Source organism: Polychytrium aggregatum, assembly GCF_025602895.1.
Source record: "Polychytrium aggregatum strain JEL109 chromosome Unknown BJ171scaffold_5, whole genome shotgun sequence".
Classification (NCBI taxonomy): domain Eukaryota; kingdom Fungi; phylum Chytridiomycota; class Chytridiomycetes; order Polychytriales; genus Polychytrium; species Polychytrium aggregatum.
Window position 1 is genome coordinate 1,156,741 of NW_026516207.1, and position 16,015 is coordinate 1,172,755.

Sequence of the window (16,015 nt, forward strand, 5' to 3'; positions counted from 1 at the left end):
CCAGTGCAATATCGCATCAATACCACATCATCATCCAACGTGCGCCGGGTCTTCATGCCGGTGTCTCTCCGTCGCTTCGTTGTGTGCCTGGCCATGGTGCCGGCCATGCCCCGCCGATAGGAGGACGGTGCCCTTTCAGCGTCCGCCTGGTGCGCGCTGCCGCCTCGATGCTGATTGCTCGCCGCTTCCGGGCCGGCCTTGCCAATGAAACGTTTCCCGAAAGCGCTTGTGCGTCCTTGCCGGAACGAGCTCGCCAGCCCGGCCGTCCGCAACTCTCACGCCATCGAGCCCATAAAGCCTGCCCCAATCCTCCCGCCCGAGCGACAGTACTTCTCCAGTACTGGCATCCATCATCGACTCTCTGGCCCTGCGTCGCTGCCGAGCGAATTCCACCCGTCTGCCTCCCCCTGAGCCTTCCAAAGAACATCCGCCCTGCCAGATGGATTCACTGCGACCACATCTCCTCCTTCCCCGCCCTCACCGGACCGCACCGCAACCCGCCAGCCCGGCCATCATTCGCTCCAGCAGCGCCGAGCCGACGCACTCCTCCAGTCCGGAACACCCATCCCTCCGCAAGTGCTCCTCAAGTACCCCTGCCGAACTGGAGGATTCAAGTCGGGTCATCTCCCTCGAGGAGTTGGCACAGCACAACACCCCCGAGTCCCTCTGGCTCGCATATCGGGGAACCGTTTACGACGCCACAGGTACTGGCGAATCGCTGGTGCTGCAAGGGATTCGGCCGAATCGCATTGCCCTGGCGCTGCTCCATCGGTGCGGCGAGTGGGAAGGGTGAATCTGTTGCCAGCGCTCGTATCTGTGCCATGAAACCAACGCCTCTGTCTATCTGGCTCCATTTGCTGCCCTGATTCGCCGGCGCACCTCCTCGGCTCCTCTGGTGTCCGTCACCCAACCACTTTGCTGATGCTCCGTCCTGCTCCATGGATTCATCCGCCCCTTGGCATTGCATGGCTTTGCTCGGCACTCCACATCCGACATGGCCATTCCACTCCTGGTCGAATTGCGGATCTTGCAGCCTATCTTGGCCGACACCCAGGTGGCAAGAAGATGCTGCTGCTCGGAGCCGGCAAGGATGCCACCGACCTGATAAACAGCCGCCATCCCTGGGTCAATGTCGACAAGGTTCTATCCCGCTACGGCCGCAAGGTCGGCGTTCTGAAGCGCCGGGGCTTTGGCGCCTTTCTGTCGATTGTGTAGATTTGCTGGCTGCTGTCCGCTCCAGGAATCGCACTCTCCAGTAACCAAACGACCCCCCATCACATATGCATCTGCACGTCTCCCATCTCCAGTTCATGCATCTGCCGGCAGCCCCGCTGTCTGTTCCCACATGTTGTTTATCGTCGTCTTGTCCATGTCTGACCTTGTGGATCGAAGCTGAAGCTCCATCCGCCTGGCCCACTTCTCCCAGCCTTACACTCGTCCATCCATGTCCTGACCAGCACCATCCTTGTTTTACCGCATATATCCCAGCCCTCGCTCCCAATGCACTGTCTTGCGACCGGGTCGATGTCCAGACATCCGACGGGTCTCTGATGTATCAATAGAATCCTCACGCGAATACTTCGGTGACCGTGGATATCCAAGGGGAGGGAGCGCTGACCCCTAGAGCTCGAATGCCAATTCGAACTGCGATAGCCATCACCTGCCGGCGGCTGCTATGAGACATGAGCTGGTCTCCAGCGCACCCTGTATTGTTCTTGAGCACTCGTCGACTGCAAGGGGCGAGCGAGGAAGCAAACATACAGCATGCAAACTCCTGCACAGGGGTGTACGTGTCGATACATCGGCCAAGCCAAGAGGGCTAGTACGTTTGATGCCCATCGAACCGAGTATCAAGATGGTGCCCCGCTCATGTAGGCGCACATGGAGAAGAAATAAAAGGAGAGTTCTAGGCTCAATATGGGGGACTCCGAGATGTAGATGCAAGAATCAAGGATTAGAATGAGTTGCAGTTTGAAAAAAAAGCAGATTTGATGCTCGCGACATGGAAGGAAAGTGCTTGCAGAGTGTGTGAAGAGTCGGAGGTGGTTGAAATAGGACGACGGGGCAGATTACGTTGTGCACGGGCGGCAGCGGAAGTTGTGGGAAATCAGGGCGAAACTCACAACCGATTATCAAGCTGCCGTTCACCAAGAAGCCCCAGTGGACAAGCGATGGAAACGACGCCGATCGACAGGGACTTGCAGACCGACCAGATGCCGGCCAAACCGATTCTGGCTGCATCGGCCCTCCTTGGCGGCGATTTGGTCGCTGACTCTTTGGTGTCGGGGATGTCTCACTCGACCGCCAATGACTTCTTCCGCACCAGGCCGCGGCTTGACTGCCGCTGCACAGGTTCAGGACGTTTGCCCGAGCCGGTGTCTTTGGAGGATGCGTCCTGGCGGGACCTCGATCTCTCCGAGTAGCTCCCCGACTTGCCGAGCTCCGTGGGACGATCTTCATTCAGCATGTAGCGCGAGATGCGTCTGTTTCCGCCGCGCAGGTTGCTGGAGCTGCCTTGCCGACTGCCGGCCTTTTTGTTTTGCATGTAGTGGTAGAATTTGGTGAGGGCACGGACGACAAAGGTGAAGGGCATGTTGCCGAGGCCGAACCCGATGCAGAGTCCCCACTCGGCCGCGTCGAGCGACACTGTCGAGACAAAGGTGGAGCCAAAGGTCACAACGATGATCTGGACGACGATGATGACGCTCAGGATGATCAGGAAGTAGTGGTTGCGCAGGAATCCCTTGAAGACGTTGAGCTCGCCATTGATCTGCCGAGCCATGACAATGTTGGTGCACTGCATAAAGATGAACGTGGCAAAGCACAGCGTCTTGGTGTGCATGTCCGGGTGGTCGGTGTCGGTTGGATCGACCGTGGCAAGAACAAAGATGTAGTCGCCCTGGAGAAGAATCACCAGCAGCACCACCGTTTGGTAGACCACTTGGGTGATGATGTACAGCTTCATCTCGGTCGAGAGCAGATGGGCATCTCGGGCATGTGGAGGATGGTCCAGGATGTCGGGCTCGGGCTCGTCTGTCGCCAAGGCCAGGGCACCGAGAGAGTCCATGATGAGATTGACCCACAGCAGCTGGACGGTGCTCAAGGGGGGCTCTCCCACGGTCACCGACCCGACAAAGGTGAGAATGATGGCGGTCAGGTTGACACACAGCTGAAACTGTAAGAACTTGCGCACGCAGTTGAGGACGTTGCGGCCCCACTTGATCGACTGGACGAGCGACACAAAGTTGTCATCCAGAAGCACAATGTCCGAGGCATTCATGGCGATCTGTGTTCCTGAGATACCCATTGCAAAGCCCACGTCGGCCTCTTTGAGGGCGGGGGCGTCGTTGGTGCCGTCGCCAGTGACCGCCACGACTTCGCCCATTTTCTTCAGCAGACTAACGAGCCTGTGCTTGTCCGACGGCGAAGACCGGGCAAGCACCTGCAGGCGAGGAATGATGGCGAGCTGTTCCTCTTCGGCCATGGCTCGAAACACCGGGCCTTCCAAGGCCACGCCGTCGCTGAAGAGGATGCCGCACTCGGTGGCGATTTTGCAGGCCGTGAGAATGTTGTCGCCGGTGACCATTCGGATCTTGAGCCCGGCGTTCTGGCAGAGTTCGACAGCTCCAGGGACCTCGCGGCGGACAGGATCCTTGATGCCGATGAGCCCTATCCACACGAGGTCGTGCTCAGGATCGTCCTTGACGGTCTGGCCCTCGATTGTGGTCAAGTGCTGGTCGGTGTCCCGGTAGGCAAGGGCAAGCGTGCGCAGGCCCTCGGAGGCCCATTTCTTGATGTTGCGCTGGATCTTGGAGACGTCGGCGGATCCCATCTCGTGCAGGTCGGTGCCATCCGAGTTCATGACGTGGGTGCACAGGCCCAAGATGATCTCAGAGGCGCCCTTGGTGTAGAGGCGATACTTGAATCGGTTGGAGGCGGTGGGAGACTGGGAGTTGGCCTTGACGAGCGTGGACATTCTCTTTCGCTCTGACGAAAAGTTCCAGATGCCATTGTCGATCTTTTTGGTCTGCTCTCGGATGTGGGCATAGTCTATGCCAAGCTTTGAAAGAAAGATGAGGAGGGCGCCTGCCATATTGCGGTGCAACAAGAGGGCGCACCAAGATTGTCAATATAGGCGACGAGACTGCTGGTCTGGGGAGCGGCACTGCCGATGCGGATAGTTGCGCTGCCAGTCCGAGGCAGCGCTCAAACAGCTCACCTTCCGTCGCCGGTCCCACAAAGATGGGCTGTCCTGTGCCCTCGTTGTATTTGATAAAGCACGTCGAGTTGGTTGAGATTGCTTCGGCCAAAAATGATCGGAGTCGGAATGAAAAGGTTGACTTTGTGAACGGTGCGGCGCTGGCGTCGCCCGAGCCCTCGCCGTTGATGGTGTAGTCTCCGATCATGACCTTGACGACTGTCATGCGATTTTCGGTGAGGGTTCCGGTTTTGTCGGTGCAGATGCAAGTGGCTTCGCCCATGGTCTCTGATGCGTCCAGGTGGCGCACGAAGCACTTGTCCTGCATCATCTTGAACATGGAGAATGCAAGCGAGATCGTTACGGCCATCGGCAAGCCCTCGGGCACGGCAACGACGACGACCGTGATGCCAATAACAAAGTACTCGGCCAGGCTTTGGATGCGGGCGATGGTCGCATAACTCGTTGAAGCCGACCCGCAGGTCCCGTGGGTGGGCAGGCCGGTTGCCCAGTTGATCGCCCAGCGGGTAGTTAGCCCAAGAAAGGTCAGGATGCCGGCAGCAACGCCGATCTTGCCGATCAGGATGGCGACGACCTTGAGCTTCTCCTGCAGAACGGTTTCTTGATTCTGAGCCTCGCTAAGCAGTTCCTGGATCTGCCCGCCGCTCGAGCGCGGACCAACAAGAGCAACGAGCATCAAGCCAGAGCCCTCGCTCACTTGGCAACCAGAGAACAGGAATGGCGCAAGGGGCCCTTTCTTGACGGGTGCCGATTCGCCTGTCAGCGGCGATTCGTCCACGACGAGCCGGTTGCCACTCACAAAGAATCCGTCGGCGGGAATCTCATCTCCGGTCTGGATTTCCACCAGGTCGCCTACGACAATGTCCCAGGACGATATTTGGTCTTTGACCCCGCCGCGGATGACTTTGACTTTCTTGTCAGATTGGATCAGCAGCAGCTTCTTGAACTTGCGGTCCTTGCTGTAGTCGTTGCCGGCGGTGACAGAGAGGACGATGACGACGGCTATGAGGATGGCCAGGCCCTCGCCCCAACCGGTGCTGGGACACATGGATGTGCCGAGCGATAGAACCACGACGGCGCCAACAAGAAGGATCTTGAGGATGGGGTCCTCTTTGACCGTCTCCCACACAATCTCGAGGATGCTGGCCGAGGCGGGCGGCGGCGAGATGTTCTTGCCATACAGGATCTTTCTGGCCTCGTCATCGACCGGGGTAAGGTCGACTTTGCCGGCCCGCGCCTCATCATCCGGGGTGATTTTGGCGTAGTGGCCGGGCTTGGTGTCTTCATGGCCCATGCGCAGACGCGTTTCGTGGGAGCTCTTGATGGGCAATCCGGTCTCGACGTTGGATTTCAGAAGATAGGCGATGCCCTCGACGCCTCCATATTCTTCGTTGAGAAGCTCGATCTGAGAGGCGGCTTCGCGGTTGTCAAAGTTGCAGATCCGAGCCAGGTCGTCGTTTCCAAGGCCGAACTCTTCAGGGCCGAAACGCGGGTACATTTGCACGATGCGTTCAAAGCGCAGCCGGGTTGCCTCGCTCAGGTACTTTTGGGGCTCTTTGGACGGGGTCGGCTTTGCATCGGAGATGATATCGCCCTTTGAGGCTGCTACCAACGCAGGGGTGGATGCGCCGCCGAGGCCGTCCACGATGGAACGGGTGTCTGCTGAGGCCGTCGGCAACAGCCCTCCTGGACCCAGGGGCGCGATTGCTGGCGGGTCGTGATGCTCCTGCGCGTCTTCCACGTCGATTAGTTGCTGCGACATGGTGACAAAACTCGGGCGGCGCGGTGCTCACGGCTGGGGGATGGCGTGACGTGGATAGATGGAGTTCAGCCGGCACCGACGGGTTGAGCGTGCCGACGCGATTCAGTGTTCGGCGTAAGGGACTGCGATAGAAGGGAGGTGCGCTGATGGCCAGGGGGAGCTGAACGCGGCAGGAACAAAGTGCCGAACAGGAAGGCGCGATACACCGGGCAGGGGTGGTGCAATGCGTCCAGGGACAAAGAACGAGACGAAGAGCGGGGCGGTGACGACTCAAAGGACGGCGATCGAGGGATGAAGAGGTGCAAGCGGAGGACACGACCCAGACGAGGCGGTGGGAAGGCCTCCCGGCCGACATTGGGGTCAAGGGGCAGCTTGCGGGCGATCAGGCAGCCGGTGTTCATAGGGCGCCGAGGCACGGGCCGGGCCGCAGCTGATTGTACATTGCGGTCAACGGGAGTGCCCCATCATGGAGACGGCCAGGCGGGCAGCTCAGGAGAGCGGCGCACCGGGTGATTGGGCATGGGAGGTCGGCGAAACCGGGCAGGAGTGCACCTAGCAAAGATGTTCCGGCGGATGTCGAGGCGCACTATCACCACGCACAAAATGAGAGCAGAGCATTCAACCCAAGACGGCAGCAGCATATGATCATGTGGGCCGGATGTGTGAGGGCAAAACTGAGGCGTATCAACTGTATATTTCAACAGACACATCTGCATCGGTCAGCAATAGGAGGTGGTGCTTAGTGCTGGCGACGAGATTCAGCAATGACGTTGCTGAGCTCCTCAACCTTTCTCTTGGCACGGCCAAAGGTACCGAGCTGTGGATGGGATGGGCAGACACGAGATACAGACACACGGTTAGAAGGCAGCGATCGCCATGCGCATCAATACACGTCGACTTGATGGAGATGAGCTGGTCACGACCGAGGAGGCACTTACTCTCTTCTTGGCAAGGCGACGAGCACGCTTGTCCTTGGAGTTCTTGAGCAGTTCCATGACACGCTTCTCGTAGGGAGCGAAGCCGACAACTTCGCGGACCAGTTCACGGACGAACTTGGTGCGCTTGCTGAGGCGCTGTAGACAGCAAGAGGCATGGTTGAGTATCGAGAGCGTTCAAACAAGCGATAGCGCAGGCGACAGAGGCTTGATGACACAGATTATTGGCTCGATGGCCCGCCGCGGATCCACAGCCGGGCGCCATATTGTAGGCGGGGCCAACACAGCGCCACTTGGACGAATGCCCATCGCCGCCGATACGATGCGCTTTCAATCAGAATATTCCTGCAGTTTGTCCATGCCTTGCAAGCATATGCCGCTGATGTTGGAGGCCGCCAGCCGGACGCACCCGGTCGCATGTAACGCAGATGTGCGTGATACATCGATCGCCAAGCGCATGTCGAGAGCGTCAACTATGCAGTCGCTCGTGACGCCGTCGCCTTTCGGATTGCATCGTCCCTCGGGATGCTGTGCTGAAGAGCCTGCCATACATCCAGAGCAGGAGGGATCGGCTCCTTGATCGATCCCGTTGCACATCCGTCCATTTCAGCGCCGATATCGATACCGCCGTCGATGGTGTCTTGATGGAGCAGAGTTCTGGGATGCCGGCTGCCGAAGCCTCTGCCCAAGTTGCTGCTCAATCGAGGCAGCAGAGAGTCAATGGACGGATACTCACACCCTTCTGGTTGGAGACCTTGGTGCGGGGAGCACGCTCGGTGGTGATGTGGCCCTTGTTGAGACCGACAGCGATACCAGACTTTGCCATTTCGGATTGAGGTTTGTCCCGACTCTTAAAAGATAGGAGTATTGGGTGGGCCGTTGGTGGATGGGAAGGGAGGGAAAAGGAAAGAGTGCACACGGCCGCCAAGTTTTGACGGAGCCTCTCGGCGATCTCGCTGGGGAAGAGAGCAGCGGCGAGAGGCGGCGAGAGGAAGCGAGAGACGCCACTGTGTGGCGCACAGTGCTCTCGCGAGGAGCGAGACAGACCGAGAGCCCGGCGAGGAGAAAAAAAACTCGCGTCGCACATGCGCGTGGCGCAGGTTTAATTTCCGACCGGGTGCTGCGCGGCTGCGCGCAGCATTCCACGTGATGCTCCATGGGCGAATGCCGAGACGGATGCGGTGCTCACCCGCCGACCAGGGATGTGATTTCGACAGCGACGACAGAGAGTGTGGATGGGCGCGGCGGTTGGACGGTCGGTCGGGCCATTGATGTCGTTGCGGCGCAATGAGCGGTGCGGATCGGGTGATTGGCCCTGGGCACCACAGCCCGTGCGTCGAGCGGCCCTGGTGCTGGCGAGTGCATCGGGATCGCCAAGATGCTCCTGTCCACCATCAGATGTCGGGTACCAGTGAGCTCGCACAGAAATGTCGTTTTCCGGGCCCTCTCCGTTGAAAAACCCCTCGCTTCTGCGTTCGTCCAAGACACGGGAGTCGTCCGTTGATTCGTCCAAGAAGCGAGCGCTTGAGCTTTCGATTCCAAACCTCAATGCCAGCCCTCAGGCCGAGTCGCCCGTCGGAACCAGTCCAGAGCGCGAGTCCGACGACTCCGACTCCGATGACTACGAGCACAGGCATATGAAGGGCTGGACCGACGACGAAGAAAAAACAAGTACGCTCCGCATCGACGCTTCGTTGGATGACATGGGTTTTTGTCGCGTGGGGACATGCTGAGGGCCAGTTACGTTACTGTGATGCCGGCGGTTGGCTCAGTTGTGATGGGACTTTCAACAGCAGCTTTCTCACGAAGAGTGTTTCTCACTGCTTAAAGTCCGGAAGTATTATGCTCTCGAGACGCTTTTTCCGACAAAATGGTCGGACATGGACGAAGGCTACGGGGCCGTATCATCCGAGTCTCCGAACGCCTCCAGCCCGGGTGCCGCTAGCCCCGGAACAGGCTCTCCCATCAAGAGTACATTCCCGATGGGGCCCTTGATGGCCGGCACTGCCGACGGGAACGAGTTTTCGGATCCTCTGGGCATCCGCGATACCATTTTGACGTGAGTTGGCAAGCTCACCCGTGTCCATCGACCGAGTGGCATGATTTGCAGCAGTGTAAACTGAAGGTGCAATTGATATGATGATGTAGGAAGGGGAGGAAACGACGCAATGCCCGTGGGGCCGTTGGGGTTAGCTTTGGTGAGTATGCACTGCGATGTATCTCGAACCACCGGCTCACGCCGGCGCGAGGAGGAAATACGAATGAGATAGGCAATTGACTCGCTCGATGGTGTACTGTTACCTTCTGCGATATTCACCTTCACCCACATTCTGCTCATAGCCATCATGATATCCAACAAGGCATTCAGCCCCAGAACATTTCTTCAGGAAGTTCACGGCACCACCTCCTTTCGCGACCTCGAGGCTGGCGTCGAGCGCTTGAAACTCTCGATCAGCCAGCGCGCCGAGGTTACAAAAGACTTGGTCAAGATGAACTTTTCAAAGTTTGTGAATGCCAAGGAGACCATCGACAGTAAGCAAGTGTAAGCACCGGCTCTCAACATGACATTGTTGTATTAACAGCTGGATATCTTGCAGACTTTTACCAAGAAATGCGCGGGAAGAACCTTGTGTCATCCGACGACTATGGGGTCACGCCCCTATGCAAGCGGCTTGAAAGTAAGCCAGCCCCCTCGACGGGATCTAGAGCGATAAATGGTGATCGCGGCTGCTCAACCTATTCTCTCGTTCTCAGACATATCTCACGACTCCAAGGGTCTCTATGGGGTCATGCTTGAGCGTCGATCCAAGGCTGAGAAGATTCGACTGACCCTCAGCGTGCTCGAGCAATGGAAGTTCTTCTTTCAGCTTCCGACAAGTCTGAAGGACTCGATGAAGAAGGTATTCTGTGGAAAGCCGGGGCGACTTTCTATGACTGCCGCCGCAAGGGAGACGTGTTTGTGGTCTGGCATCGGCGCATGCTCGTATCTGGAGCATTCGGCAGCGACGTATACCAATGTCATGGATCCATTCCAGGGCCGTTATGATGCTGCTGTTCGCGACTTCAAAAAGGGAAAGTACATTGTGATGTCATGCTTCAGAACACTTCCCGCGAACTTTGTGCCCTTGGCTACGGGCACCAACGTCGATCGCGAGTTCATGGTCAGCGAAGGAAGCACTCTATTGCCGCCGGGCCAGCAGGCGGTGTTCGAGAAGGTTTGGCTCGAGGTCGAGAGCATAATCAGGAATCTCCAAAAGGACATCCAGAAGCAGCTGAGTGACCCATGGGTTCCCTTGGAAGTTCAGGAGAGAAACGTCAAGTGAGCTATCTGCTGCCGAATCGCACCGCGTGCTGTTGACTCCACAGATGCACGGCCAGCTGGACATCGATATGGTCACAATGCTGCATCTTGCTTGTCGAGGGTGACTGCCACTGGAAGAGGTTTTTAAACTCGCCCAGGGCTGGACCTGCACCGGACAGATGCCCATGTCCGCAATCCAGCATCATCTGACCAGCGTCCCCGATCGATGCCGGGCATCAGCTACTTGCTCGAGTTTGATTCTGTGATCGATCCAGGTCGATTTTATCTCGAGAGCCAGTACAAGTGGATCATATCTCAGCTCAAGGAGGCATATGTCAAACATGAAAGGCTCGTCAAGCGTAAGCATGTCCACCGGACACCATGAAACACCCACCGGCCAGAGGCCTTGGATGTCTTTGCGCCTGTGTCCGTCGGTACTGATTCGACCTCGTGTCATCGATGTTCAGATCTCTTCAGCTGCACCAGCGAATTTCAGCAAAAATTCTCGCCATTTTACCAGGCTTCTACACTCACTTACCTGTCACTGAATGACTTTTCAAAGCCTCAATCGACTGCTCTGCCGCTTGGTCTCGACGATCGTGTATACATCAAGTGGTCCAAGCGGTGGAACCTCGAGCAATTCCGCAAAGCTCTCGGGAGTGTCGGCACAAAGGGCTTCGAGAAGATCTTTGGTACGGCGGATGGTGTGCTGTGCATTGTGTTGCTACAAGTGCCTCAGGCAATGGTGCTCCACCTGTGCACGAAGCGTACAACCCCACAGAGTTGCTAACCCTGCCCAACCTCTAGCGGACGACCTAAACACACAGCTATGGGCGGCCTTGCTTGCTGTGGTTCAATCAATGTGTAACACTCTACGCGAATGCCTTCCGGACTTTTGGAGACTGTGTCGATCGTTTTGCGAGGGCAAGTTTCAGAAGGCGAGTGTTGACCTGATGAAACGCTTGGAAGCTCAGGAGGGCAGAGCATGCCCGTATCTCAAGGGGGCTTTCTCCATCGGTGCTGCCTTTCTGCAGACTAAGACTTTACATTGTTGATGGCATCCGCTGCTGCAGGCCAAGGCTGGTGACGCGCCGCAGGAGACCAGCCAGAAGCAGAAGAAGCGCATCGACCCTAAGCGTCTGGAAACCTGCGAGCAGATGCTTCGTGACATTTTCGATATGAACTCGTATCTGTGCGGAATGTGTTTCTTTCTGTCGACACCCTTCCAGGGACTGATCGCCTCGGATGGGCAGGCTGTGCTGGCAACTTCCACGGATCTTTCGGGCCGAGGCGATCCAAAGTCGCCAACCTCCAGCGCAACAGACTCGGCGACCAAAGTCTCTCCTATTTCGTCCATCAACTCGACCGGGCCTATCAGCGCATCCACATCCGACACTGGATTGTCACGGATGGTTTACGAATGTGTGGGCGATCTGGCATCATTGCCGGCAGAGGCTTCGGTATTTCTGACCCTGAACTCGCTGACAGGCTGCCACTTTATGACCAAAATCATGGGCCACATGGAGCACTGCTTTCGCGAGATACGAGGATTGAAGATCAGCTGTGAGGACAGCATCGTCAAATCCCTTGGCGGTGTTTTTGAGAAAATGAGGCTGCGGGCACTCGAGTCTATGACTTGGTGCTTTCTTGAAGGTACACGATTGGAACCGATGAGGCTGCCGACGCTCCTGCTCAAACTACTCACCATGCCTGTTGATATGACTTGATCGCCGCAACAGAGTCCCGGCAGTTCCATAGCTACGAAACATGGCTGCGCGAGGGAACAAATCGTACCGACCAAGACGCCGCCTGCACCGTCTCTGAAACCACAGCGCTCCCGCTGATGATCTATCGCTATCAGCGGATCGCCTTGAGTGCCCTCTATCAGATTGCCTCTCCATTTTTCCCAACGGAGCTCTTTGCAGAACCGCCAAGCGTATCTCCTCATCTTGATCTGATCAAGCATTGCATTTTGCATGGAATATTTGGTGTCCTCGATGGATTCTACTTCTTGGTTGCCCATTGGAAGCGGGGCATGAACGGAACTGATGCTGAGTCTCGGGGTGAAGGCGGAACTGGAAAAAATATGGAACTAGACCACCCTAAGCTGTCCTTGAAGAGGCTTCAGGTTGTTGATGATCGGGGCGTTGGACAGTATCTTGGGGTTGAGTTCAAGGAAGTCGACTTTAACGATATGGTATGGATGGCATGATCGGTGTGCTGCCGTGGTGAATCGAGTGCTACTGTGGATCACAACTCTTCCTGGATATGCGTGTGCTCGTGTCTTTTGATCAGTTGCCTATGCGGTGCCGTCAAGCCCAGAAAATACAGCTAATCATCTGTGCCCACGTCTCTTGGAACACAATCGCAAACACATCAGGATGTCAGGACATTAGTTACCCTCTCCAACCTGCAATACCTGCGAGACACGGTACTGCCTGGGATACTCAAGCTGTTCGAGACCCGATTCAAGGCTCACCTAGCTGCCGAAAGTCGGGTACATACAGTCCGATGAGATCCCTTCTGATGATCGTTTGCCTGCAATTGCGGGTCGTGATGAGACTCGAGGAGCTCAACCGTTTCTTACTCCATACAGATTATCCTGAGCACTATCGGCCATTTGGACAATATGCTGTTTCAGAACTACGTGTGCCGGCGAAACAGGGTTCTTGAGTCGCTGATCTACGACGGAGTACTGCTTTCGGGCATGGATTGGTCCAGCCTGCAGCGGCCTCAGGAAGTTCGTCCGTACTGTCATCGGGTCCTACTGGAGCTCGTCGCGGCTCACTCACAAGTAAAGAATCTAGCTCCAAATCTCGTCAGTCGAGTCCTGGAGACGATGGCTTCACACATTAGTTCGTCACTGCTGGTGGCATGGCGAAGCGTCGATCTCATTGGATATGCTGGAATGCTTCAGGTACTGAATGTGGTGTAGGACGATGCCATTCGATCGAATGTGCTGCACAGGCAGATGTGCCCAAGGTCGATGCTGGTTGCATGGTCTTTGATTGATCCTATGCCACTCCCTCTGGTATTGCCCAACAGGCGACGCTGGAGATTGATCACATAGAAGCGGTGCTCGCAACCTTTGAGACACCAGTTTCCAAGGCACTCTTCAGTTGCGCACGCAAGGTCATAGAGCATATGTGCGATGGAAGGGTGGAAAAGTCAGAATACACTCCAGAGGAGCTCGCCGAACACGTCAAGACTGCTCTCCGCAACGCCGAGGAATCAACGGCCGTTCAGTTCTCGTGCTTCCTGAAGAAATGAAAGTGCAAGTCAGGAATGCTCGCTTTGGCATCAACAAATGGCCTCGACAGAGCCCCACCGAGCCTCGTCGAGCCTGAGTAAATGCTCTGAAAGATATGGTATTTGAACAGCTGAATTGAGATATCGCCGCTGGAGCAGTCTTCATTCATAATACAACTGTGGCAGCAACCGCGTTGTCACCTCGAGATGCACAAGCCCCAAAGAAAGCACTTGTACATATCGCTTCTAGTGCATTCAAAATCATAGTTCCGCGTCTATCGGGTCCAGTTATGGGAGCCAATCTATTTTGGATCGTGACTATGGGTAGCAGCCGACCGCTGCTCAAGGAGATCGAGCGACGCGATCCAGGATGAGATTGGTATCCAAATTTGCCCATGGCAGCCTAAAGCTGAGGCGGCGAGAGATGAGGGCTCGCATGGGCGAATAATCAGAATGAATACGTGGTATTATGAGATCAATACACCGCTTTGGTATCTACGAGCATTGCGGTTTCCCAGAAATCTGTCGAACATATGCGACCGAATGATGCCGTCGTCGTTCAGCGATCGAGCTCTGGCACAAGTCGTAGATAGTGCTTCAAAGCCTCGTCCCACCACGAGTCTGTGAGATATGCATCAGGGTTTGTCTGGCAGGGAGAAATGGCTGCGGTTAGTGTCGACGAAATCCGGCTGTAAAGCTTGCAAGAGCCACCGGTCGATCGACTGCTCCTGATCATCACCTTGGGCATTAGATCGCGGCAATTGCAGTTGTCAAAGGTGACCTTGTACTTTGGGATATCCACAGGACAGTGGACATGCCGTCCATGGCGGTAGCCTGCGCCAGGTGCGCACGGTGGAGGCTCATCCGAGTCAGTTCACATGGCTGACTGACACATTCGCGTGAACATATTCAAGCTATGGCGACCATAATATTGGGTCTACGATGTCGCACCCGGCGAGCCATCCCATTCCCTGGGTCGCATATACCTCATCATGCATCGGTCAAGGTTTAGCAGAAACCGGAAAGTGTGCTCACCGATGTCATTGAAATAGTGGATTTGACTCGGCTTTAGGAACATGGCAACGCCAAGGGTATGGACGGCGGCATCACCCCACCTCTCAAAATAGAATCCACCCCGATCGTCGAGAAACCGAAAGTAATCCTGGTACTCATCTGACCGGAAAAAGTCAAGGTCGGCAATCTCGAAGTTGTCGAAAAAATAGTGGTAGTTGAAAGCGCTCAACACATCTGGCGACTCGCCAGATTTCCGATCAAAGGCTCGCAAGTGCTCGGGATATGTCCGATTGCGAGTCGAGAGGTACTCCAGGACTGTGCTCCAGAGAGTCGGCACGGTCCACAGGGCCTCGATGCCGACGACGTTGAAGCCATAGGTTTTGTTCCATCTCCTCATGAGCGCAAATGGGTCATATGCGAGTGTGCAAAAGTACGTAACGTCGGGCTCGATCTGGAAGAGACCGCGAGTTGATGGATCAGAAGCTGCGTCGAGGCGGATCTGGAGCAATGGTGGCCCTGCTGTGCGATTCATACGAGGATCCGAGTCGCTCGAGACCGACATTGCGAAAGATGCACGGTATAGAAAGGCGCATCCGACAGCAACGCCAATATTACCCTCCAGTAATACTTGAACCGTTTCAGGGCATGGTGAGTTGCAAAATAGCCCGAGTAGTAGCGACACATATGATGGTAATTTTCAAACTCGGCTTTGAGTCCAGGCCGCTCCTGACCTTGCTTCTTGAAGGAATTCAGCACCGCCGTTTGGTTGTAGTGAGGCGGGATGGACCATTGTTCTGGCGGGATCAGCTCAAAGTAGACTACCGCTTGGGTGGCATTGGTAACGGCGTCCCTGAAGGCGGTATCGAAAGGCTCTTGGTTGAAGAAGACATACGGATACCGATAGCGGGCGTTGAAGGTTGGATCGAAGGTCTGGAGCGTTCGAAGGACGTCGCTCCTGTCCGAGTTCCGCGCCAGCATGATGATACAGGCGTTTTCTCGGCCAGGGTGGTCTCCGTATTGTGGGCCTTTGAATTGCAGCGACGGGGCTATTTCTGAAGCGATATGGTGGCCAAAGGACCAGTCAGCGACAGCCACCCCATCAACTGGATTTGTGTTTCCTGTGCGCTTGGCGACGAAATAGACCAAAGCCAGGAAGCCTGCAAGAAGCGAGGCTTTCAAGCGGCGCTTCGCCAACATGGTGAAGTGTGGCAATTGGCGCGATGATGGGTGCGGCAAACGTTATGATGTAAAGTAATAGGTGCTGTGACTTGATCTTTGCATATGCGCGGTGATGTCCACCTCGAGTGTCGTGGTATGAAGAAGATCGATTCGTTCGCGAGGAACGTAGTTAGGCCGCCATCGCCGCGACGAGGGATGGGGCGGTAATCGAGCGCGATTTTGGCGGGCGGAGGACCTGGCCAGGCGCCTTTTGGCGGGTTCGCAATACCCCGAACATCCCCATAACGAAACGAGGGATGGCGTTGTTTTCTTGATCCTGAATGCAACCCCCCAAACGCTACCATGAACAAACATCG

The 16,015-nt window shown here is 56.2% G+C and overlaps 5 protein-coding genes across 5 annotated transcripts; 2 read left to right on the forward strand and 3 right to left on the reverse strand.

Annotated features, from left to right (window-relative positions):
- Positions 1-439: 439 nt before the first annotated feature.
- Positions 440-1,215, forward strand: BJ171DRAFT_472052 (uncharacterized protein; the record flags this gene model as incomplete). Its single annotated transcript, XM_053108635.1, has 2 exons — positions 440-704; positions 1,055-1,215. The coding sequence occupies 2 exons, from the start codon at positions 440-442 to the stop codon at positions 1,213-1,215; spliced, it is 426 nt and encodes a 141-aa protein (XP_052970477.1).
- A 913-nt stretch (positions 1,216-2,128) lies between these two features.
- On the reverse strand, positions 2,129-5,941 carry BJ171DRAFT_239281 (uncharacterized protein). The gene is made up of 2 exons (XM_053106622.1): positions 4,220-5,941; positions 2,129-4,086 (listed from the first exon to the last, which is right to left on the reverse strand). The coding sequence occupies exons 1-2, from the start codon at positions 5,715-5,717 to the stop codon at positions 2,294-2,296; spliced, it is 3,291 nt and encodes a 1,096-aa protein (XP_052970478.1). The 5' UTR covers positions 5,718-5,941; the 3' UTR covers positions 2,129-2,293.
- Positions 5,942-6,645: 704 nt separating this feature from the next.
- Positions 6,646-7,943, reverse strand: BJ171DRAFT_491189 (ribosomal protein L36e). Its single transcript, XM_053109710.1, has 3 exons — positions 7,653-7,943; positions 6,920-7,054; positions 6,646-6,798 (listed from the first exon to the last, which is right to left on the reverse strand). Exons 1-3 carry the CDS (start codon positions 7,740-7,742, stop codon positions 6,721-6,723), a joined length of 303 nt encoding a protein of 100 aa, XP_052970479.1. The 5' UTR covers positions 7,743-7,943; the 3' UTR covers positions 6,646-6,720.
- Positions 7,944-8,030: 87 nt separating this feature from the next.
- Positions 8,031-13,693, forward strand: BJ171DRAFT_491194 (exocyst complex component Sec5-domain-containing protein). Its single transcript, XM_053109711.1, has 16 exons — positions 8,031-8,299; positions 8,460-8,587; positions 8,747-8,975; positions 9,065-9,114; positions 9,257-9,448; positions 9,514-9,594; positions 9,671-9,816; positions 9,952-10,235; positions 10,458-10,576; positions 10,685-10,909; positions 11,025-11,155; positions 11,291-11,870; positions 11,957-12,414; positions 12,598-12,714; positions 12,814-13,134; positions 13,263-13,693. Exons 1-16 carry the CDS (start codon positions 8,295-8,297, stop codon positions 13,485-13,487), a joined length of 3,291 nt encoding a protein of 1,096 aa, XP_052970480.1. The 5' UTR covers positions 8,031-8,294; the 3' UTR covers positions 13,488-13,693.
- A 55-nt stretch (positions 13,694-13,748) lies between these two features.
- On the reverse strand, positions 13,749-15,942 carry BJ171DRAFT_561317 (nucleotide-diphospho-sugar transferase; the record flags this gene model as incomplete). Its single annotated transcript, XM_053113231.1, has 6 exons — positions 13,749-14,112; positions 14,206-14,300; positions 14,502-14,931; positions 15,096-15,490; positions 15,624-15,747; positions 15,895-15,942. The coding sequence occupies 6 exons, from the start codon at positions 15,940-15,942 to the stop codon at positions 14,026-14,028; spliced, it is 1,179 nt and encodes a 392-aa protein (XP_052970481.1). The 3' UTR covers positions 13,749-14,025.
- Between the last annotated feature and the right edge of the window lie 73 nt (positions 15,943-16,015).

Excerpts from the sequence above, each read along its gene's own strand:
- BJ171DRAFT_491189 (XM_053109710.1), bottom strand. The coding sequence starts at position 7,742 with ATGGCAAAGTCTGGTATCGCTGTCGGTCTCAACAAGGGCCACATCACC. Across the intron at positions 7,055-7,652 it reads AGGTCTCCAACCAGAAGGGT|CGCCTCAGCAAGCGCACCAA; the intron begins GTGAGTATCCGT and ends TGCTGTCTACAG. Across the intron at positions 6,799-6,919 it reads GTCGCCTTGCCAAGAAGAGA|CTCGGTACCTTTGGCCGTGC; the intron begins GTAAGTGCCTCC and ends TCCCATCCACAG.
- BJ171DRAFT_239281 (XM_053106622.1), bottom strand. The coding sequence starts at position 5,717 with ATGTACCCGCGTTTCGGCCCTGAAGAGTTCGGCCTTGGAAACGACGAC. Across the intron at positions 4,087-4,219 it reads TGTGGGACCGGCGACGGAAG|GCGCCCTCCTCATCTTTCTT; the intron begins GTGAGCTGTTTG and ends GCAATATGGCAG.
- BJ171DRAFT_491194 (XM_053109711.1), top strand. Across the intron at positions 9,595-9,670 it reads CCTATGCAAGCGGCTTGAAA|ACATATCTCACGACTCCAAG; the intron begins GTAAGCCAGCCC and ends TCTCGTTCTCAG. Across the intron at positions 12,415-12,597 it reads AAGTCGACTTTAACGATATG|GATGTCAGGACATTAGTTAC; the intron begins GTATGGATGGCA and ends CAAACACATCAG.